This window comes from Strix aluco, chromosome 1 (assembly GCF_031877795.1).
Source record: "Strix aluco isolate bStrAlu1 chromosome 1, bStrAlu1.hap1, whole genome shotgun sequence".
In the NCBI taxonomy this organism is placed as follows: domain Eukaryota; kingdom Metazoa; phylum Chordata; class Aves; order Strigiformes; family Strigidae; genus Strix; species Strix aluco.
In genome coordinates, this window is record NC_133931.1 from 118,978,434 (window position 1) to 118,999,498 (window position 21,065).

General features: G+C 38.3%; 1 protein-coding gene across 14 annotated transcripts in view; it reads left to right on the forward strand.

Annotated features, from left to right (window-relative positions):
- Positions 1 to 21,065, forward strand: part of PARD3 (par-3 family cell polarity regulator) — a 457,172-nt gene that overhangs the window by 342,248 nt on the left and 93,859 nt on the right. For 12 of the 14 annotated variants that reach the window (XM_074832438.1, XM_074832496.1, XM_074832455.1 and 9 more), the window contains one exon: positions 13,160 to 13,417. In XM_074832438.1, the coding sequence (XP_074688539.1) occupies positions 13,160 to 13,417 (258 nt within the window). Of the gene's footprint in view, positions 1 to 12,016; positions 12,096 to 13,159; positions 13,422 to 21,065 lie in introns of those variants that run through there. The other 2 variants (XR_012624146.1, XM_074832573.1) reach the window with 2 other exon arrangements.

Genomic DNA, 21,065 nt, shown 5'->3' on the forward strand with positions numbered 1-21,065 from the left:
TGCCCTGCAGCTGTGTTCATTACAAAATAAATCTTCAGCAAATCAGAAACCTTGCCTGTGTTCTGCCCTTCTTCAGCTCGGGCACATGCAGTTCTTGACACCTGCCTGGCAAGGCCATGCGTGCTGGCCCTGTCTTCAGCTTTGGACTGACTTCCTCTAGCAAACTAAGTGCTCCCCAACCCAAACAACTTTACTCTTTGTACCCAGGTAGTAGATAATGGAGGAATTAAATAAACATGCTTCTTTGTGAAGTTTTCAAGAAATTCAGCTGTATGCAGCATGGTTCACTGCTAGATAATGCTTAAAAGATGAAAGTTGCAATTGTAATGTAATCTCATGATTCAGAGTATGTGATCCCAGCTATGGACGAGTAGTGCTTACTCTCTAATCTGCCTCTAGAGGCACTTCCTCCTCTTGAAGGAAGAGTCTACAGGATATTTTCTCTGGTTAATACACTGACTTAAGAGCTTTACTAATGTTCTGTAAATCTCTGGGTTACAATTAAAGTGTTTTAATCTTAGTATTGTATTCTTCCTCAACTTCCACTGAAATGGATGCAAAATCAGGTGCTTAAACACCTGTGTTGCAAGGATCAGTCTTGAGAAGATAAGGAGAAACCTTTTGGCAGAGAATTAAAGAGCTGTACTGGTGGAAGCACTGTAACAGAGGCTCCAAAAATACTGGGAGGATGACAGAGCAGTTAGATGGGGGCTTTTGGAGCCAGGGGCTTCCTCTGGTCTGAAAAAGCAGCCGTACAATTCCAGTCTGTGCTATTCTTGTTGGAGGATGATTAACACACAGCAAAGCAATACTGCGCTTTGTATGTTCCCGTGTATAGTTGTCATCTGGAACAGAAACCTGCTTCTTTGCTTGTTTCCCCGCTTTCTAGTTTGGAAAACATAACCTTTTGTTCCCTTAGGTTCCAAAGGGAATTAGCTGTACCTAATTCCGCCATTAGTGCTCTCCATGCCCACGCAGGTGTCCCGGGTGCAGGCACAGGTGGGGTCGGGGCTGGGGCTGGGATGGGGAGCTGCTGGCTCAGCTCCCTGGGCGGGGGCTTGCGGCCCTTCATGACCATGTGCCCAGCTGGAAACCCCTCCGGGGCTTTGTACAGCAGAGCAAACCTTAACACCTGGCTGTCAATGGGGGGGCAAACTCTTTTTCTGATGGACACTAGGGCGATGCTTTGCGTGGTTGGAGGTAGGAGGCGATGTGTCGGCGGCTGACGGAGTATGGCAGAAAGAGCAGGAGAGGTGACCGAGGATCTTGGTCTTGCAGAGATGCTGCCTGGGGAGGTGGATCAGGCATTTGTCTCTGTATGGGCAGATTTGCTGTTACTTTTGGAGATCAGTCAATAGGCTGACAGCATTTTTTGTGTGAGTGTAAACAAGGCTACGATTTCAGTGGGTGTTGTTCACGTAATGATTTTTCCTAAATTTAGAGTGAAACATTCTGTCTGTTCATTAGTAGTTAAAATAACATCGATATTTTTTTCCTGAAGGATTCGGTCATTCCATAAAATGCTTCTTGTATTATATGCTTCCTAAGGGTATAAGGGTCTTTATCTCCAACATATAATAAACTTCTCTTCATCTTTCTGTAGCACCATTAAAGCCACAAGCCCTTTGTTGTAAAAGTATACTAATGAATAGAAATGTTACAACAGGAACAGAAGTCTTGTGTTTTCCCTTCATCATGCATCATCCATTTTAATTAGTCAAAAGGGTGGTGAGTACTGTGACAAGAGTCTGGAATTAAAATCATTAATTGATGTCAAGCTGACGAGAGACTGCTAACATGAATTTACTGACAGCAGGAAAGAAATTAACCTTATTACTTTATTTAGTACATTGGGACTATTTATTATATTTTCCTATGCAAGTTCAGTATGCTCCATTTATGATGATAAAGACAAATAATTAATAAAACCTGCATAAAGTTTTATTACCTCCTATCAGTGAAGTTTACATGAAAACCACATCAATAACTTACAAAAAACAAACCCACCACATCCTTCTAATCAATGTAACTCATCAAAACCATTACAGCAATATTTTTTATATTTTAAATGAGTATAACATGCTATGCTCTCTCACCAAGTAGAATTGCAGAAGTGATCTGATTTAAAACCATGCCTTAGTTTCTTAATGTCAGTGTTGCAAAAAATGAAACATATTTTCTCCAGCAATGACATTGATTGGAATAAGTGTCTGGTTTGATCATCATTGGAAGGTCAGCCTAACAAAGATGAGTTTTAATGTTAAGCATCTTTATTCTTTAGATGAAAGAGTACAACAGTGTCTTACAGAATGACAGCAGTATCCTATAGATAATTTGTGACCCAAAGGTCATAATAAAAGAATAGATGGGAGGTCATCCTGTAGTAAAGGCCATCTGGAACTGTTAAAGTATCAGATGGAGTAGGGGGCTGAACAGCAGGATACTCTTGGTGCCTTTCCAGATTTCCCAGAGAGACCATAATATTTTTATTGGAAAACCCCAACTTTTTTCCCCTTAAGCAAAATATTTTCATCAAGCAGTTTCATCTTTTAGGAAAAAAGACAACATACTGTGATAAGGAGAGGATTTTTGTCTCTTAAATAGCCTAAGTGTTACCTGCACCTTTAAAAACACAAAGGTTCAGCTTTAGTTTTGCTGCTGCTGTATTTTGATGCTCTTAACAGCTTTCATAAGAACTATTACCTCTAAATCCATTATTACTGCAAACATTCAGAATATAAATATTTTCTAAAGTGACTTGTGTAAAATCTTTTCTGATAAAACTTCCACCCCCTTCCCAGCCTGTAAGAGAGGAGGGAAAAAATTCCTCTGTGAATCAGAAAATCAGAGAAATGTGTTTCTCATTCTCACTTATTTTGAGATGGAGTCTGCTTGTCAAGGGATATTCCAGTTTCACTGAGATTTGTAGCATTGTTTTTGGCAGTGGTTTTTTATATAATGGATGAGGGTGCTGGACATGAAAACAAATCAATGGCAGCAATTTTTGTAAGAGAACACAGAAATGAAGCATTAGAATATTGAGCTTTGGCAAAAAACATTTCAGATCAGTTCCACTTCATAAAAATACTGACTTCAGGAGGTATGTAAATTCTGTGGAATAATAGTTGCTGAGATAGTTTTTTAAACAAAGCTCCTCACGTTCTCTGGCTACATATTGTAAGTATAGAGATTTTAAGACATCATGCTAAAAGCATATTTTCTGTATTACTCCTCTACAGTGATTCAAGACATTGTACTGGGCAAGGTCTGGCCTAGTCCCTTGCAATATGTTTTAAAATATGATTTACGTGATCTTTATAATATTCTGAGTTACAAATTTGTTTAAGGTGTCTTGCAGATCATACGAGTTCAGCACTTTCTTAGAAATTTCAGTTCTAAGTAAGAGCACTAATACGTTGTGTTTCACTTTAGAATGCCAAGAACTTTAGGATAAGGCAGCAGTATGTCCTCTGATGTCACATAAACTGTGCTGTTAGTGGTAGAGTTGCTGTAGCATATACTTATTTGAGAATTAAAAAATCTGTACCATAATTACTAATTTAGTGAACTTATTGTTGCTGAGTTGAACAGAACTGAAAACCCATCAGATTTTCCAGACTGCACTACAGGAGTCTTAACAGTAAGATAAATCACTAAACCCACTCTTTTTTCTAATTCTTCAACAGAGCAGGAAGTATTTGACTAACCAGAAAGACATCTAATAATGCATTTAGGACAGGCAGATAGGTCTCCCCTCCACCCCACAGCTGGAACTTTTATTTTGTAACATTTTAATGGGTTATAAGAAACCTGGCTCTGTTTCTGGCCTTGCTGTAGATTTATGGTCTCACTTAGAACTATGACCCAGCAAGATTTTAGAACTGAATCCTAAGAGGTGTTGTGGGTGCAAATTTGTGGGTCCTGAGCAAAGATAGTGGCTTATAAGCTATATTCTCTATTGGTGTTTGTGGTATTTTTCTTTTCCTTTCTTTCAATTTCAGTGTATGAGATTCACATAATCCCTTGCTTTGTGGTGAGGTTTTTTATTGTATTTTTTTTGTCACTTCAGATGGTTTCATTTTCCAACTTCAGGATTAGGCTACTTTATATATAGTACTCTAGAAACACAGAATAATGGACCTGAAATAAAGCTGGTGGCAGAATTTTATACCCGCTTTTGTTACTAGACTTCAGCTAGAGGAATGTAGATGCTGGATAGGCTCAGCTCAACCAACCGATGACAGTATTGCAGCTGGACCTCCGGTTACTGCCTGCAGTATCTGGGAATGACTGATTTGATATATGGAATGATATATGGTACCATTTGATATATGGTATGCTTGTGTCATTAGTTTCTTGCACATACAGGAACAGCTGCTCCTTACACATCTAACTGCAGAATTCAGATGTTACCCACCAGTGCTGCTTTCTGGCATTGTTCTTTGGTTGGGAAAAAATCTAGGGGAAGAAATGGTCCAAGAAAGCCTGTCTGAGGGAGGAAACCAGTACTCTTCAAGTGAGGAGGGATGGAAGCAGGAGCTCTCCCAAGTCATGTTGCAGCAACAGCTGAATGTCATGTTCTTCTTTTCTACTTCAGTCCAGTAAAAGAGCTAAATAGGAGATTAGAGCTAAATTAATCTAATGATCAGGGATCTGTTGTCATAGATGTATGAGCTCTTCTGGCCTGCTTTCTAATGCAAAAGAAAAACTAAATTCCATTTTGCTTACAGACAGCAATGATCTTTGATGCAACATGGTTTCCAGCAGGATAACAGTCCCGGTTGCCCATCTGGGTGATCCTCCACTGCTGGCATCACTGACCCTTGGATCAGACATGAAAATAAGGAAAGAAAATTTCGGTCATGGTAGTGTTTGTTTTGGAGATGGGAGGATCTATACCGCCTATGTATCTGATACATTTGCCTCTGGTTGAAACATATCCTTTAAAAAAATACAGCAGACATACCCTCCACCCCAAAATACTGCAGACTGTTAAATGCAAAGTAGTCTAAAAGCTCCATTGAAATGTAAGTAAGGTGGTAATTTACAGATTTTTTAAAATAAGCAAAGATTTTCACTTGTTTACTCCGAGATCCAAGAAAGCAGGTTTGAGATACTGTGCTGGGGGGATGTATCTTCACTTTGGAAAGACAAAGGACAAATCAAGATGGTCAGGGGATAAGGAAAGGTAGGGGTGAAATACAGGAGAGATTCCACCAGGTTAGAGGAAATTATTCTAATGTCTCCTTTAGTTTCATCAGTGTTGCTTGGTTTCAAATTGATGTTTGCATTTCACCTGCTTATATGCATAATATTTACTTTCTCTCCTGCATTTTTTTCATTTTTCATCTTCATTTGTATTTTGCTGCCTTCTTTAATAGCCTTATTTAATATAACTCCTTATAAAAATGAGCATGTTTTTCTATTCTTTATGTATTAGGGCACTTACAGTAATCACCTTATCACCTTTATCCCTCCCTCTTTTTTTTTTTTTTTTTTTTTTTAAATACAGCCCTCCTGTGTTGTAGCTCATTAAAAGGTTTTTAAAATTCTCATGCATCTCTTCTGCATGTGGGATTTGAGGAGGGGGGAACTTCAGAGAGACAGTAAGTACTATCACATATTCTAATTGGCAGATAGTCTGTGATTGTTGAAGGAGAAAGAAAATTAAGACTGTCTGATTGTGTAGATGTATTTCCTTAATTTCGAGGTGGTTGGCAGGTTTGGGTTTGGTTTGGGGTTTTTTTTAATATGTACTCCCTGTTATGTTTCTCTGTTGTTGAAGAATCAGTACATAGGAAATACATGTGTGTAAAATTTCTATGTAGTTGCAGAATTATAGAGCTAGAGGAGAGATCATGTCACTTTTCCAAGGTAGGTTCTCCTGGGTATGCCATTCCTGCAAGATGTTCGTTTCATCCTGGGTTTTTTTTCAGTTTACAATGATACAGACTCTAAAACTTCCCATGGCAATCTTTTCCACGACCTTTTCATTAGAAAATTCCTCCGCCCGCAGTATCTAGTCTCAATTATTCTTGCTGCAGTTTAAATACCAAGTACTTGCATTAGAGATGGAAAACTATTCTTTTCTTCCTTATGTATCTGGAGACTGCTGTTATGTCCCCACTCTGTCTTTTTCCACAACAGCTTGACATTGTTGACTCGTGAGTATCTGTTATCCAGTAGAACTTCCAGATCCATTCCTGAAAAGGCAACTCACAGATTTTTTCCCCTACTTTTAATTGGTATGCTTAATTATTCCAACTATGTAAATTACCTTCCAGTTGCTGTTATTGAAGTTAATTCTATTTTTGAAGTCTGCTCTGCCTATTTTTCAAGAACATTTGAAACATTAATCCTTTCCTTCAAAGTTCCTTCATTTGGGTTTTCTGCAGATTCAATAGCGTCCTAATTAATAATGAAAACCCTGAGTAAATTCAGAGAGAGATCCATGTAGAAAATGTCTCGGTCCACCCATCTAGCATGACTCTGAATTGCTGAGAGCTACTCTCTAGATGCTCTGTAGGAACGGCCTGGTTCAGGCTATTGTATCCATCCCATAGCTGTTTTTCTTAGCCTGGGACGTACTGTTTCTGCTCTGTTCATGAGGCTGTTTACTGTGTTGTAGATGGAAATCTGACTATCTTGACCAATTCTGTTCTTGATAAATCTATGGTGGCTGCTGCTCATCCCATTATCTTCTCTGTGCTTACCAATAGTTTGTTTCAAAGGGGATTGAAGTTAAACTGATGAGTCTGTAATTCTACCCCTCCTGTGAAGGGTGTTTGACTTTTTCTAGTTTTTCAATATTTTAGCTGTCATCAACAAGTTCTCCTGGTTACTGAAAAAGGTCTGACACTCAGTCCCCAGACAGCTCTGTGTGTCGGATGAAACTCAACTAGCTTAACCCGTTTCTAGCTACTTCTTTTGCTGTTAGATTGGACATCTTTTTGTTATTGGTGGCAGTATCAATTGTGCTGGCCACCTGCTTGCAATCAACCATTTCAGTGAAGACGGATGCAAAGAAAAGAAACCATTAAGCCTTAGGTCTCCTCAGCATCATCTGTCAATATTATTCCCTCACTACTGAGCAGGGGAGCAACCTTTTCTTTGCTCTTCCTTTTACTGCTAATGCAATTACACAATGATTTATTGTTATCTTTAAAGCTCCCTGCTACTTTTATTTCACATTGTGCCTTGGCCTTTCTGATTTTATCCCTGTAAGCTTGTGCTTATCCATAGCAAACTGACCACATTTTGTATGTGTTCTTCATGTGTCTGAGATCAGAGGACAGTCGTATTTCAGCCAGCTGGCCACACGTGTGTACACAGGAGAATAGTCAGAATTTTTCTTTTCATGACTTGAAGAAGGTTGGTCTCCAGCCTTTCAATTTAAAAATTATATTTATGTAGCAGTATTTTTTGACTTTTTTTTTAATAAGCTGAAGTTTTGAATGAAATGGGGGGGCAAATGAGGAAGAGGAGGTGTCTTTCTTGTTCCAAGCTACTGCTGTTGCTGCCCATGATTATCTATTGCCCACACTGATCCTTTAGAATGACTTCCCCAGGAAAGCAGATGGCTTTGCTGAGAGGTGGTTATAACTGTGATAACTGACTAGCTCTAATAATGGTAAGAAAAGCTAAATGTCATATGCCGGTTCAGAGGGAAATCACAGTAATGCCTATAATCAAGGTACCCTCATTAGAAGAGTAGTTGTCAGAAAAATTCTGCTTAGATCTAGACAAAGGTCAAAGAAAAATACAGGAGAGGACAAACTCCCATATTGACTTGATTGCCAAAAATTAGGAAAAGGGCCGTTAAAGCCCTGAAGGCAGTTGAGGAGAGAGGGGGAGGAGGAACAGCAAGACTTGGCTTAGTTGCTGGTGCTCTGTGCCTGCAAGGTACTTTTCACTAGAAAAGGAGGAGGGGACAAATTTGACAAGATTTGGCTACTGGCCAACGCACCTCCTAACCTCTTTATTAGAAATGATATGTGGCAAAAATTGGACTGAACGCATTCATCCCGTCTGACTAACTTAAACAAGCTGACTGGCTTTATAAACGTGTCATCGTTTTTCTCTGTTTTCAATCCATCACCCCAATGCATGCCAGTCTGATGGCAGAAGAACTGAGAACTGGCAGCAGTGAATGGCTTGTCATTTAGCTTCTGTCCTTACACAATGCTGTTTTTATCCTTAATAAACATTGTCAGCCATCTCACATATGTGGAACTGCAAGTGTTCAATACTGATTTTTGTAAATGAGTGAGCCTCGGTAGAAAAGATGAGGTTGTGGATTATCACTTGGGCAATAGCTGGATGCTGGCAGCCGGCAGGAGGATTAATTGAATTGACCAAGCAATTGCACACCAGAAGCAGCAGCCAACTTTGTTTCTGTTCTTCGGGGAGGGCTTTGCTGCCATTGCAATAGCAAATGTAATGTACTAGCCATGAATATCCTTCCCATGCTGTGTTCATCAATTAAGATAAGTAGGTGATTTTTTGCAAGGATCTAAATCACTAATATGAAAAAATCCCACAAAGGAGACTGAAGCTCCCAAAGGATTGGGAATTTATTTATAATTTCACTCCTACATGAAATTAGGGTCTATTTCTTTTGCCAACTTTGCTTATTCACTTTTACTCAGAACAGCTCTGCTAGCAGCACAGACTCGAGTTTTCTGTTGCTGGAAAAAGTTAAAGTTTAGTCCAGACAGAACTGCTGTAAACATTTGGCTCAGGGTGGGATTGGAGTCTCAGACTAATATGATTATTTAGTATCCACATATGAGCTACATGACTAAATGCCCTTTGTGGTCAAGGGAGGGGTACTCAACATAGTTGATAGAGGCTGGAGAAGGGTTTGGCTTCACCTTAAAATGTTCATGTTACAGATGTTCAACTGAACTGCTGTCTAGACCCTGTGCACAGCTGCCTGGTGTGACTGAATCTTGACCATCTCTTCTGGGAGTCTAAAACATATGTCAACACCTAAATTTAATTGTCTAAAACAGTGATTGCCTTCATTGGAAAGCTGAATCTCACTCACAGAGTTTTGAAGAAGGGAAGGAGGTGGCTGCTGTTTGCTGGGGACAGCAGTGCATAAGCTTTCCCCTTACTTTTGTGACCACTTTTTCACGTGCATAGGAATTGCTATACAATGGGTATGTCTATCATTACTGGATTAGCTTGCAATGAAAAACTCTTCTAACAATTACAGGAAGTTCTGCAACTAACAATATAGTCATTTGAAGCAGTTATTATTAGCTTTTGAATTGAATGGCACACAAATGCGTGAGGATAGTTTATACTTTACTGAACGTTATAATTTGAGTCTCAAAAGCATGACAGTACATTGTTGACATTTACAGTATTAACACTTCAGCAAGAAGGGTTTAGAAACTTCTTGGGATAGCTTTTATATTTTTAAAAGTTCAGTTTAATTTAAACACTGCAAAACTGATTAGCAGTTTTTGCAAAATTCTTTGAAGATGAAAAGAGTTATCTGAATGCTAAGAATTATTTTTATTGTTAAACCCACACAAAATCCGCAGGAAGGCCATAAATACTCAAAATTAGCTGATCTGAAATTTCAGACATATGCATTTTTATTGTGCCATGTCATGAAGGAATATAATTCAGTGAAGACAGCTTAATACACATATCCACATTGTGAAACCAAAGCACTGTGGTCAAACACTTTTTCGGATACTGGATTTCAATAGTGGGAGCTATGCTGATTAGGGCTGAAGTACAGAGCAAATTCCAGGTCCTCATCTGTGCTGCACAATGTGTTTACATAATCATTTTAGTCCTTCCCACAATAGTCTGCACTGGCATTTCCCGTATATATACTTAATGCGGTATATGCTAACAAATTAGGCCATATCATGCATATACACACACACGCACAAGGAAGGGGGTCAACATAAAAAATAACGTCACATTAAGTTCAGGTTGTTATATAAAAACATATTCAGAGTTAAAAACTGTTATAATTGCAAAAGAGATAGTTGTTACTCTTTTCAAGAATATTTCTACATATTTTTCCCTGGTCATTTGGTTCCTTTAAGTTTGGAGACAAAACGTTTAAATGCAGTATGTCCTGGAGAAGGCAGAAACAAAACTGTATTTTAAGCAATACACAAATATATGTTAAGTAATCAGAATACCTATACTTTTGTCATGTGAAAATGATAGGACTTGCGTCCAAACGTATTAAATAGCTGATAAGCAGATACATGAGAAAAGTTGGTTAACGTAAAATGGAGGGACACTCATGTCTTCATCTGTGGAGAGTGACATGACATTCATGGTCAAAAGTTAGATAAATTCTCTGGCATCTCTCATAGCAGTCAGTATAACATTGAGGCCAATATGACCAGTTACCACCAGGTAATTCTGTTTTATAAGCACTTCAGATAACAATGTTTTCTTCTGACTGAAATACTCTATGCCACATTATTGCTATACTGTCAGATTTCATACACTGAAATTTTGGATTTTTTTTTGCTCATATTGGTGTCAGCCAGAGTTCCAATACACGATGATACATTGTCCATTTAAATTAAAATTAGATATACAGATGTATAGGAAATTTCTGATTTCCTTTGCTTCTCCCATTCAGAGGACAAATATCAGTAGACAAATGCATTCCTCCACAGGGTGATTAACACAGGACTACAAATTGGAAGTGAAACCTGCAGAGAGAGGAATCAACAACTGCAGGTCATTTTGAGGCCTGTTTTTATTTCTGCATAAACCCTCCCACATGATTAACTTTGTAACATTTCTGAATTACGGCTTTGAAGTATAGGACAATATATTTTTTTTTAAAAAAAGGCATGCAGAAACGCAGTTTAAAGTTGAAATGGGTTTTAGATTTAAACCTGAGTCCTTCTTCAGTGTAAATTAAATGAAAAACAATTCTAGTTTGATGTTTCTGAAATTGTGGAGGAACATGCTGTCAGCTGAATACTGTTACAGTTTTCAGTTCCATTTTTCCCTATTAAAATTAAAGTAACCAGTAAAGAAAATAATTTTGTATTTGCAAAATTGCAGAATTAAAAATTTATGTTGGTTTAAGTTAAACTTTTGCAGATTTCTTCTATTTGCTTGTTTGGGTTTTTTTGGTATGGTTGTTTTTCTTTCTACTGTGACTGAATATGAGTGAGAGTTGTGACACACAAGTCAGTGGTAGTAGACATAAAAAGAGGAATTATGCTGAGGTATGACTTGGGGCATATAAATGAATCACTGGACCATCAATGTAGGTGACACTGGCTGTTGAAGGGAGTTAAGCCAAACAGCTGTATCCCAAATCAGTATCCTTGGTCAATACTTGTAGGATTTGGAGGGAAAATAGGTCTGCCTGTCCATGCCATCCTTCTATTCCCTTCTTTTGTTATGGCAGTCTTTGTTAGCATGGAAAGAACAATCTGCTTGGTACTCAATCTGATGAAGACACTTAAATTTAGATATTCATGTACCAGCTCATGGCTGGGTTCACATACATGAACACAGATGTGTAGTGTCATTTGATTTATCACAGTCTCTGAGATGTCAGAACGGGGCTGGCAGATGCGGCAAGGACCTACAGGAGTCCTTGCCCCACGGTGGAGGTCCAGCAGGATTACCTGGGGATGTCAGGTGCCCATAGCTGATTATGTTTGAGAAGCTGAATCAAGGCTGGGTATCCAAGCTCCCAAGGAAGACCTAAATAACAACATCAAAACTATCTGTAGAGTGACTTCTTTCATGCTCGGACACATCAACTAGTGTGGCTGCTGTGTAACTCTGGATTCTGCTGATTTAGGACTCCCTGGACTGTAAAAAGGGAGCCTGCACACATAGCTGGCATGACCTCACCTACTGCAGGCACCCAAATTCTGATGTCTTTATCTGCAGCCTGAATCCCACCCTTTGTGTATCCCCTTTTCTATTTGCAAAGACTAATCTTGAATGGGGCTAAGTTTAAAATGTCAGTTACCTAACTTTTTGGCTTTTCTATTTTCAGAAGAGACAGAGGCTTTGAGTAGGCTGCTTTTGTTAAGAGTTGGTGAACAAGCTGTCTTTGGAAATGGCACGTAACAGAGGTGCACAGAGCTGTAGTCTGAATGTATGGATGCTGTCACACTGTGTAGCCATGGCTGTATTAGATGAAAAAGGAGCACATTTTACTAATGGAAGGGAGGAGCCAGCCGAGTGCTTCATTTTGCAATGATGACAGAGCATTAAATTGGTCTGGGGAGACAATGCTGGGGGGGTGATTTTCTCAGTTCACTGTGCATGTGTGTGTGATACATCAAATTTTCTAAAATGCCAAAGAACTTTGAAGCCCAGATCAAATTTTAGTAATAGCTTTGTGTGCTTTTGAAAATATGACTGGTACTGTTTGTGTTTGTCAGATTCCTAAATGTCATCTGTTTTTATCTGTCACTTTTTATCATACAGCTAAACAAGTGCATCTAGCTACAAAATCCAAGTACAGCATTACCTTTCATTTGTAACTTTAACATAAGGCACTTTTTGAGAAGAAACTGCCTACTTTTGAGAGATGCCAGATTCAGTTTGTTTACATTTTAAACAAAACATGCACATTTTAAATGATTCATACAGGAATCTACTTCTGCTGTTTACTGCATCTATGCATGCATAAATATATATATCTGTGTGTCCTATCCTTACAAAGATTTTAAATTCTGAAAGAAATATGATATTTTTAGTATTGGGCCAAGAAAGTTCATTAAAATTTTTCTCTAAATGCATTAAATCTGTTAGGTTTTGATGGAGTACAATACAACATGAATGGTGTCCGGCCATTCTCAGACAGGTCAGGTAATAGCACAGGCATCCTAAGATGCATGAAACAACAGGTAAATTCTTTTTACCAACAGCTATGACTAGTCATTATTTAACTTAAAAATGAAAAAAAAAAGAATGGATAGTCAGACTTCTTCCTTAAAGACCAGTGTTGATTGTAGCATTGATTCAATCTAGGCTTCAATATCCAAGGTAAACCTGAGACTCCATGACAAACTGAAACTGGAAACACTTCAGTGGTTTTCATTAAGATGGGCTACCTAAAGTGTCTACTAACTGCTGCTGTCAGATGATTGAGGGGAAAAAAATTAGTTTCAGCCTTCTTTTAATTTTTCAGAATTCAAGCAAAAACTCGAGAATTTCGAGAGAGACAAGCTCGTGAACGTGACTATGCAGAGATACAGGATTTTAACCGGACATTTGGCTGTGATGCGGACTCAATGTACGCTGGGATTGCTTCCTATGACTCTTCTTCAAATAGTGGCACAATAACACTGAACACCCGACCACAGAGCCCAAGGGAGGGGCAAACAGTGGAGGCCTTGTATGCCCAAGTGAAGAAACCACGGAATTCAAAGTCTTCACCTGTAGACAGGTAGGCACCAGGCATCAATCAATACACTTTTTCAAAATCCACCCTTGTAATGCTTTTGTTACAGGAGATGACTGTACATCAATTGGAAAGTCAGAACTGCATTTTTATTAACGGCTTTTTAAAAGCCTTTATGTAGAAAAGTATTGGGCTCGTACAAATCAAACTGTAACAGAATGGGGCGTGAAACTTATTTTCTGCAGAACAACTGCTTTTCTTATCATTCTTCAGATAGTTTGGAATTTTGGAGCCACCATTTGGTATTATTCAAATTAAATTCAAACTTGTAATGTCACCTGGTTTATTACCAGAGCTCTAACTGATATGGTTGTGGAATACATTTCCAACCTATTCACAGCAGTTACAAAACCTCTGGAAAGTTCTTGTTAAAGCAAAAGTGGGTTAAAGTTTACCTGGATTATAGTCCTACTGTAGTCCTGAACTTCAGTCTAACAAGTTGAGCTTTTTGATTATATATAGACCAAGCTTGAGTAAACTACAAGCTTGACTCATGAGTTACTTTCTGTTCTCAGGCTGTAGCTTAGGATTTTGTACTCTTCCTGTGGTTACATTATCTGAACTGTGTCATGCTTGGTTTTATGCTGAAATTGGGCAAAAATCCAGTTTCTGTTGATGGAGTTTTGAGTTCATTTGAAAACCTGAAGCTAAAACAGGCATGTAAACTAACATAAAGTAGAAAATAACCAAAAGCAAAATTCACATCATTTTTGTACTTTAACAATGAAAATACATCTGTTTTCTTGGCTTGCATCTATACTCTTGTAGTTATTCATTTTCTCAGCTTTACAAAAACTAACACTAAAATCCTAGTGCAGGAGATATTGTTAACTCATTCAGAGGTTATTAATCTAGCTCATAGTAAAACCACTTGTTTTGTTTTCTACCCCATTCTTTCCAGAAGAAAAATACTGGACGTTCGGTTAAATCAGTAAAGCAGTGTCTTTGGTTGCAGTGTTTGAGATCTATATAGCTCTACATGAGGGCCAGCGTTCATCTGGCGTATTATGTTCTAGGTGGTAACAGTCATTTGTATTCGGTGTTAAGGAAAGTAGTAGTTGTGCAGAGTTCAGCTAATTGTCTAAAACTGTTTTTAATCGAGAACTGAGATTGGTGTATTTAACCCTCCACTAGATCTAGTTTAAAAAGGTCCTTTACATAATATTTGTAAAAATATATCCTCTAACATGACAAATAAGAAAATTTCAGATGCATTGTCAAATGCATAAATTTTTACTAAAATTCAGTAGCGCAACTGTCTTTTTATTTTCTCAATTGCACTGCTCTCTTGTATTGCACTGTGTAAAAGGTCTACTTTTCATATTAAATAAACATAATATATATATTGTGGATATGTACATTATTGCAGTGAAGGACACAAAATAATTTTAAAAGACAACAGCTTCATCTGTGCCCTTGAAATTTTATATTCCTTAGCCTTATATTAACTGGTGCTGGTATGCCTGGGTGCCTGACATTTCAGCACTTTTGTGCCTTTGGAAATCAAGATAGCTTGGTTGGATATGGCTGCCACATGGTGACTCTCATGGCTGTTTTTGTTAGACTAAAGGCAGTGTTTCATGCTGGAGTTGAATGGCATCAGTGTCACATCAACAAAAAAAAAAGTTCTTTGATGCAAACCTGGCACGGCTAAATGTAAGACCTGCATGACCTAGCTAACTCTGTGTGATTGCTGATAAAAGAGCTGGGAGAGAATGAGTAAAAACTGAAGATAACAGAGTACCAGAGGAATTTGATGTTAATCGTAAGGGTAGGACTGAAGAGCAGTGTGGTAGTTTTGCACATTCAGGCTGCTCCTGGAGCACATTGGGCCCCATCTCTCACAGCTGGGTCATGCTGTGACAAAAGGAAAGACCCAGCGCACACAATGGGCTGGAGCAGAGGGAGAAAATGCAAGTCGGGGATTAGAACTACGGCAAGAAAAGCCACCCCCAGTCCCGTGATGAAAGGGGCACACGTTCAGCAAGAAACACCTGGAAAGAAATAGGCAATTCAGATGGAAAAAGATTATTATTTGCTATAAATGTGCTCTGCAGTACCTGTTCAAGGGTCTGAGGCATGAAGGTGTATAGTGTTTGGGGTTTTCTTTTCTCTCTCTTCACACCTTTATTAACAGCCAAACCGCAGAGCTGATTAATCCCACCTGGCTGTGGGAGACCTTTTCAGGAATGTTGCAGTGACTTGTGCAATCTCAGCCTCAAATTTAACTCTCCCAGTTGTTGTGTCTGTACCTTGGGCCCGCCACTGAGAGAGCATGTTGCCTGCTTTGGGCATGGAAGAGATACAACAACTGTGAGGGAGCAGCTTTCAGTCTTCCTCAAGGTGTGTGAAGGATGTCCGGGAGCCTGACCCCATGTAATGTTCAGCAGAAGGGCCTGGACTGTGGCTGAGCTATCTTCCCAAGGCTGCTCTGTGTTTTACAGGCTTTATCTTAGATGTATTAAGAAAGTATCATCTGAGCATCATTTTAAGAAATAGTTGAGGCTGTGTGGGCCTGAGGTGCTTGTTAACTGTTGTTTCTCGTCTGTAGGATACCTGAGTCCTCAGCCCATGTGCATTGCAACTTGTTTCTTGCTGTCCCTTTCCAGCAATGAGACCTTCCCCCTTCACTTGACATCTTCCATGCAGCCCCTTTCCACACCAAGCATCCAAGTGCCTCTTCATGAGGCTCTTCTCCAGGGAGCAATCTTCTCTGCAGTCTGCTTTATCCTGACAATGCTACAAGAAATTTGAGGAGAAATGGTTGGTTGCAGTTCTCCGTCCTTAAAATATGGTTTACATTAGTGTTCACCTTCAGCGAGCATTATTTTCAGCGTGTTTTACCCCTTTGCCCTGCCATCCTTTCTTTCCTTTCGATGTTTCAGAGGTTACCTAAATAGAAACAGTCACTTCCAGCCTTTGTGGATGGGAAGGGAAATCACTTGCAGCGCATTACCCTTGCGCTGAACTGCCAGGAGCTGGTAGCGGCCAGGCTGTCTCAAATCTTTAGCACGTTCATATTAAAAGCAGCATTGTTTATATGGGAAATGTTATTCCTATTACAGTTTGGTGATTAGTGCCAAACAAAATTTGACATTTAAGTATGTCCAAAAGATTATTTTAAAGTCTCTTACAAAGAAGCCTATAACAAAATGTCCCATAATAGTTTGCATACCATTGCTGAACTCTTATGACAAATTTTTCCTTAACTTGCAAGAGAATTACTGTGCCTGTGTGTGAGGCCTTGTCAGGGTTTGTTTTTCTTTAATATTCCTCCAACTTCTCTCTTATTTTCATCAACACATGCCACCAACTGATGTAAGTTAACTCTGTCATGGCGTATGAATGATAACAAAGTGGAGCACAAGTATTTAAACTGCTCATCATAATAACGGAGAATTTTATTTTATTTTTTTGCATATTTAAGGATATTATGAAGACAACTATTATAGTGCTTCAATGAATGATGGTACTGTCAAGTTGTCAGACAGAGGTCCCCCCAGTTATTTTATAACCTAACTTAAAACTGATGTTAAAAACAGGCCTGTTTCTTCATTCTCATTCTTGGATGTATTTTATATTTGCATGTATCCCAAGTACTGCAATGGTAGACAGACAGTAAGAAGAACATGGTTATTCCTTAAATAGTTTGTCCATCCATTTCTCTAAATTAGAAAGTGAATTGTATAATGCCAAAGTTCAGCAAAGGAAAAAGAGATGTTAACTTACTCGTTGGAGACTTGCACATCTGTATGTGTGTAAGTGACATTGCTTTACCCAGCTTACCAACAATGGGTATTAAAAAAAAACTTATAAATCTTAAATTTTACTCAAAAATATCCTTACAGGACTTGAAGATGGTTTAGAATTGCTTTAATGCAGGTTTATGTTGCATCAGAGTTAAATCATTGATGGATATTGGTGGGGTTTGTGGGGGGAGGGGTGTTGTTTGTTGGTTTGGTTTGGTTTCTCAGTGATAGTTATTATCTGTTAAATATGTAGTTGAAGTATGGGATGTTCTTTATTTTGGACTTCTTATGTAATCCATGCATACAAGTAGCTCCTGTGAATCTTGAAACACTTTAAATTCCAGTTACACTAGTCATAGCAAGTCTCTCCAGTAGCACTAAAAAAAGTTTTCTGTTCTTGATCCTAGAGAATTAATGCAGATTCTCTTTCTTAACAGAGGAGGAGTTTATTGCTCGGAAGAAATGATCTCTAGCAATAAATAAATAAAAAAATATGTTGGGAATGATTGGGGATCAATTGGTGATTGGTGATAGCTGCATATACATCAGCTGCCCTTGCAATGTTAGCTCCATCCTATGAATTGAGAGCTTACAGAGACGGGCTGCTAAGAAGTTTTTCACTTCTTATGTTAGGCATTAACAGAGCGAAATTGAAGTAGAATGTATAATCTATGTTTATTTTACAGTTCAGGAAAGAAGTGTCTTGAGAACAATGTTCTTGTGGATAAAGCTTTTAGCTTAGCTGAAAAATGTCTCTAGTATGTTTTGCATCACACGGGAGAGAAGCTGCTTGACTGATCGATAGTGTTTTTCATGTAGATGACAATGATGCTATACAATGGGTTTTTATAGCGATCACCTGACATCCATAGCTGAGCAGTATGTAGAAAGACAACTCCTAATGGACATTTACTGGCTGTCACTCTGTAATCATTTCCCACCAAGAGTGCATTGTCCTGAAATATAATTGAAACAAAATAGGCACTGTGCTGCTGTAAATCTAAATAGCTTGAAAATAGTAGGCTAGACTCCTCCAGCTTGCTGAGGACATTTTAATGGAAACATAAATACCATAATCATATGCTTTTTGCATGAATTTTGCCATTAGAAAGAAAAAATGTTCATTTTAGAAGGGAGACCTTTATGAACTGGTTTCTTTTCGATCAGAAGTGGAATCAAGTTATGTCAAAGGAATATCTGGGAACTGAAAATAACCCCACTTGCATTAACTGTCATCTGTTCAGTGTGAAGAGGCAAGATGCTGTTTTTAAGGTCAGGCCACATACTTTGCTTGCTGCTTTTCCAAAAAGAATGGGAGAACATTTTATTAAGATGTTAACTTTTGTTCACTCAGTAGTATCTTTGTGCTTAAATTGGCATGAGAGCAATGAATCCCGGAAACTGGAAAGAAACACTCTAAAATAATATAATATAGGAATATGTAAAAAGTGAAATAAACAGACCCTGTCTTTCTAGTTTGTGTAAAATAACTCTTAGCAATAGCAGAATGGGTCATGAAAACTATGAAATACTTTATTGCCATGCCTGGATAAATATTTGTTAAAAAAACAAGGTGCTTGTTCAGCTATATTAAACTTCTTTATTAGTAGTGTCAGTCACAGGAATGTTCTTAAGTCTGTGGGATCATTTATGCATAGGGATCTGAGCTTACTGCCAAGCCCACCAGAGATGGAGATAGAAGTTATTACTCAGGGTGATACATCTTGTAAATGCTAGGGTATTTCTTTTTTCTTAAATGAAGAGATTTTTTGACAGTTCTGGAAGTTGACTTGAAGAGTGCTTTCATGAAAGCAAAGGCCACGGCACTGTAAACCATCTAACCAATGACATTTAAAATCTGCTGAGCTGTGCAGAAGTCTAACAACCTAGACTGAATAAGATTATGAGTAAGCTCTTTTGTCCTACCTCTGTTTACTTCTCTTCACTGATGTGGAAGCATTTTCCTATGCCTGGATCCCTGTTCTTTGTTGTTTATCACCCTCTGCCATCAGAGCCCTACAGATGATGTGCCACCAGGGGAAGGTACCATTTGTGTGGGTAAATAGGCTGTAAATAGGCCAACAGGTTGCAAGCATTTCAGAGCAGGGACCCGTTTCTTTTCCAAGCTCCCTAAATAATCGGTAATGTTTCAGAAATTAATAGTAATAGTTTTAAATCCTTATCTTCCAGTTAGTGTCACCCTTTTGTGGCATAATGAAGCTTCATTTCCTGTGAGAATCTGGCTTCTGCAAAGACTTTCCTGGCCTAGAAAATGACACATATGCCATTATGGTATAATCAAACAGTCTTTCCAAGACAACCCACTGGAGACCAGTGGGTTAATGAATTATTTGAAGTTCTCTAACATGTAAAACTGTAAATAATACTTGGAAGTCATTGTGGTATTTTTCCTCCTCTCTCTGTGATAACCCAGAGAAGGATTAGTTAGAGCCTCTGTGAGACTCTTCATGGGGTTTAAATTCACTTTAGCGCTAACACATTGGGGTTTTTTGTTCCTCTACCCTTCATCCTATAAGCCAGTAATCCTTGCCCCCAGGACTGCCTAAAAATGAGCTTGGTCTCTCATAGACCTATATATTTAGAACCCAATAGACACTATTAGCATTGGCATTTTATTATCTTAGGTTGGTTGTTTTCTTTTGTTCTTCCATCTTGATAGAATATAAGACAAGTTTTAATATAAATTCATGAGGATTTATGTAGGCTCCCTATTGTGAAAGTATGCAATTGCACTCCCCTGTTTGGGTTACCACTTCGGTGGAATAAATGGCAGACTTACAGTGAACTCTATTCAGGTTTCCCATTTTAATTACTTGAAAGTCCTGGTTTCTTTCTGAATAGATACCAAGCACTGATACTGTTGTGAGAACCATGTCTTTTTCCATTTACCACAGCCTCAGCCTCACTTAAACCCTGGTGGTTTTGCTTCCTCTCTCCTCCAGTCGGCATGCTGTGTAATCTGAAGTGTGACAGCTATTTGTTTGTTTTTACAAAAGCAGCTCGAGTTAGTACCTCTACAAATGGTTGCAGTGGGAAAATGCACAGAGAGATAAGAGAGAGATGAACTTCCCGCTCCGGGTTACAAAACGAGGGCCCACCAAATGTGCCCTTAGCACTCCTATTCTGAAAGACTGCTAATGAGCTCCCTTTGCTGGAAATTAGGAGTATCTGTTTAGGTTTGTGATTTTCAGTTCTTTAAGTGTAGCTACTGCTTATGATGAGAGACTATACTTGTAAAGGATAGGTCAAAATTTGTCACTTTTCATCCATTTAAGGGTATAACATATATTAGGATTTTAAATACATTGTAACTGAATTATGTATATTTCATTAGTATATTAGTGCAATTTGCACACAGATATATATCAGTTGGCCATTTTGATGCTTGGAGAAAAAAAAAAGAACAACATTTACTCTTTTCAGATAGTAGAAGGTAGCATTTAATTTAAAAAATATATATATATCCCAGTATGAAACAAAACGGGATGTAAAAACTAGAAAAGGCAATGTCTCAGGCCTCAAATGGTTATTGTATGGCTTGAGATTGCAGTCCAAAAAATCAGCTCTGTGTGTAACATGCACATCTTTATTTCCCACTAATGCCATCAATACAATTTGAAGTTCTTCATCCTGAGAAAATTATGGGGAATATTTAAGTACACAAAGCTAAAAAGGAAAAGGCTCTCTCATTCATTAAATGAAGAGCTTTGATCCTACCACTGTAAACTGTTAAAATCTGTTCTTTGCTAGTCCTGCTAACCAAAATTTGGATTGCGAACTGATGTTATACAACACTTGAACACCATAATTTAATCAGTTTAATTTGTTGTTGCTGTTGAATGTGGCCCTTTGTAAATAGAATA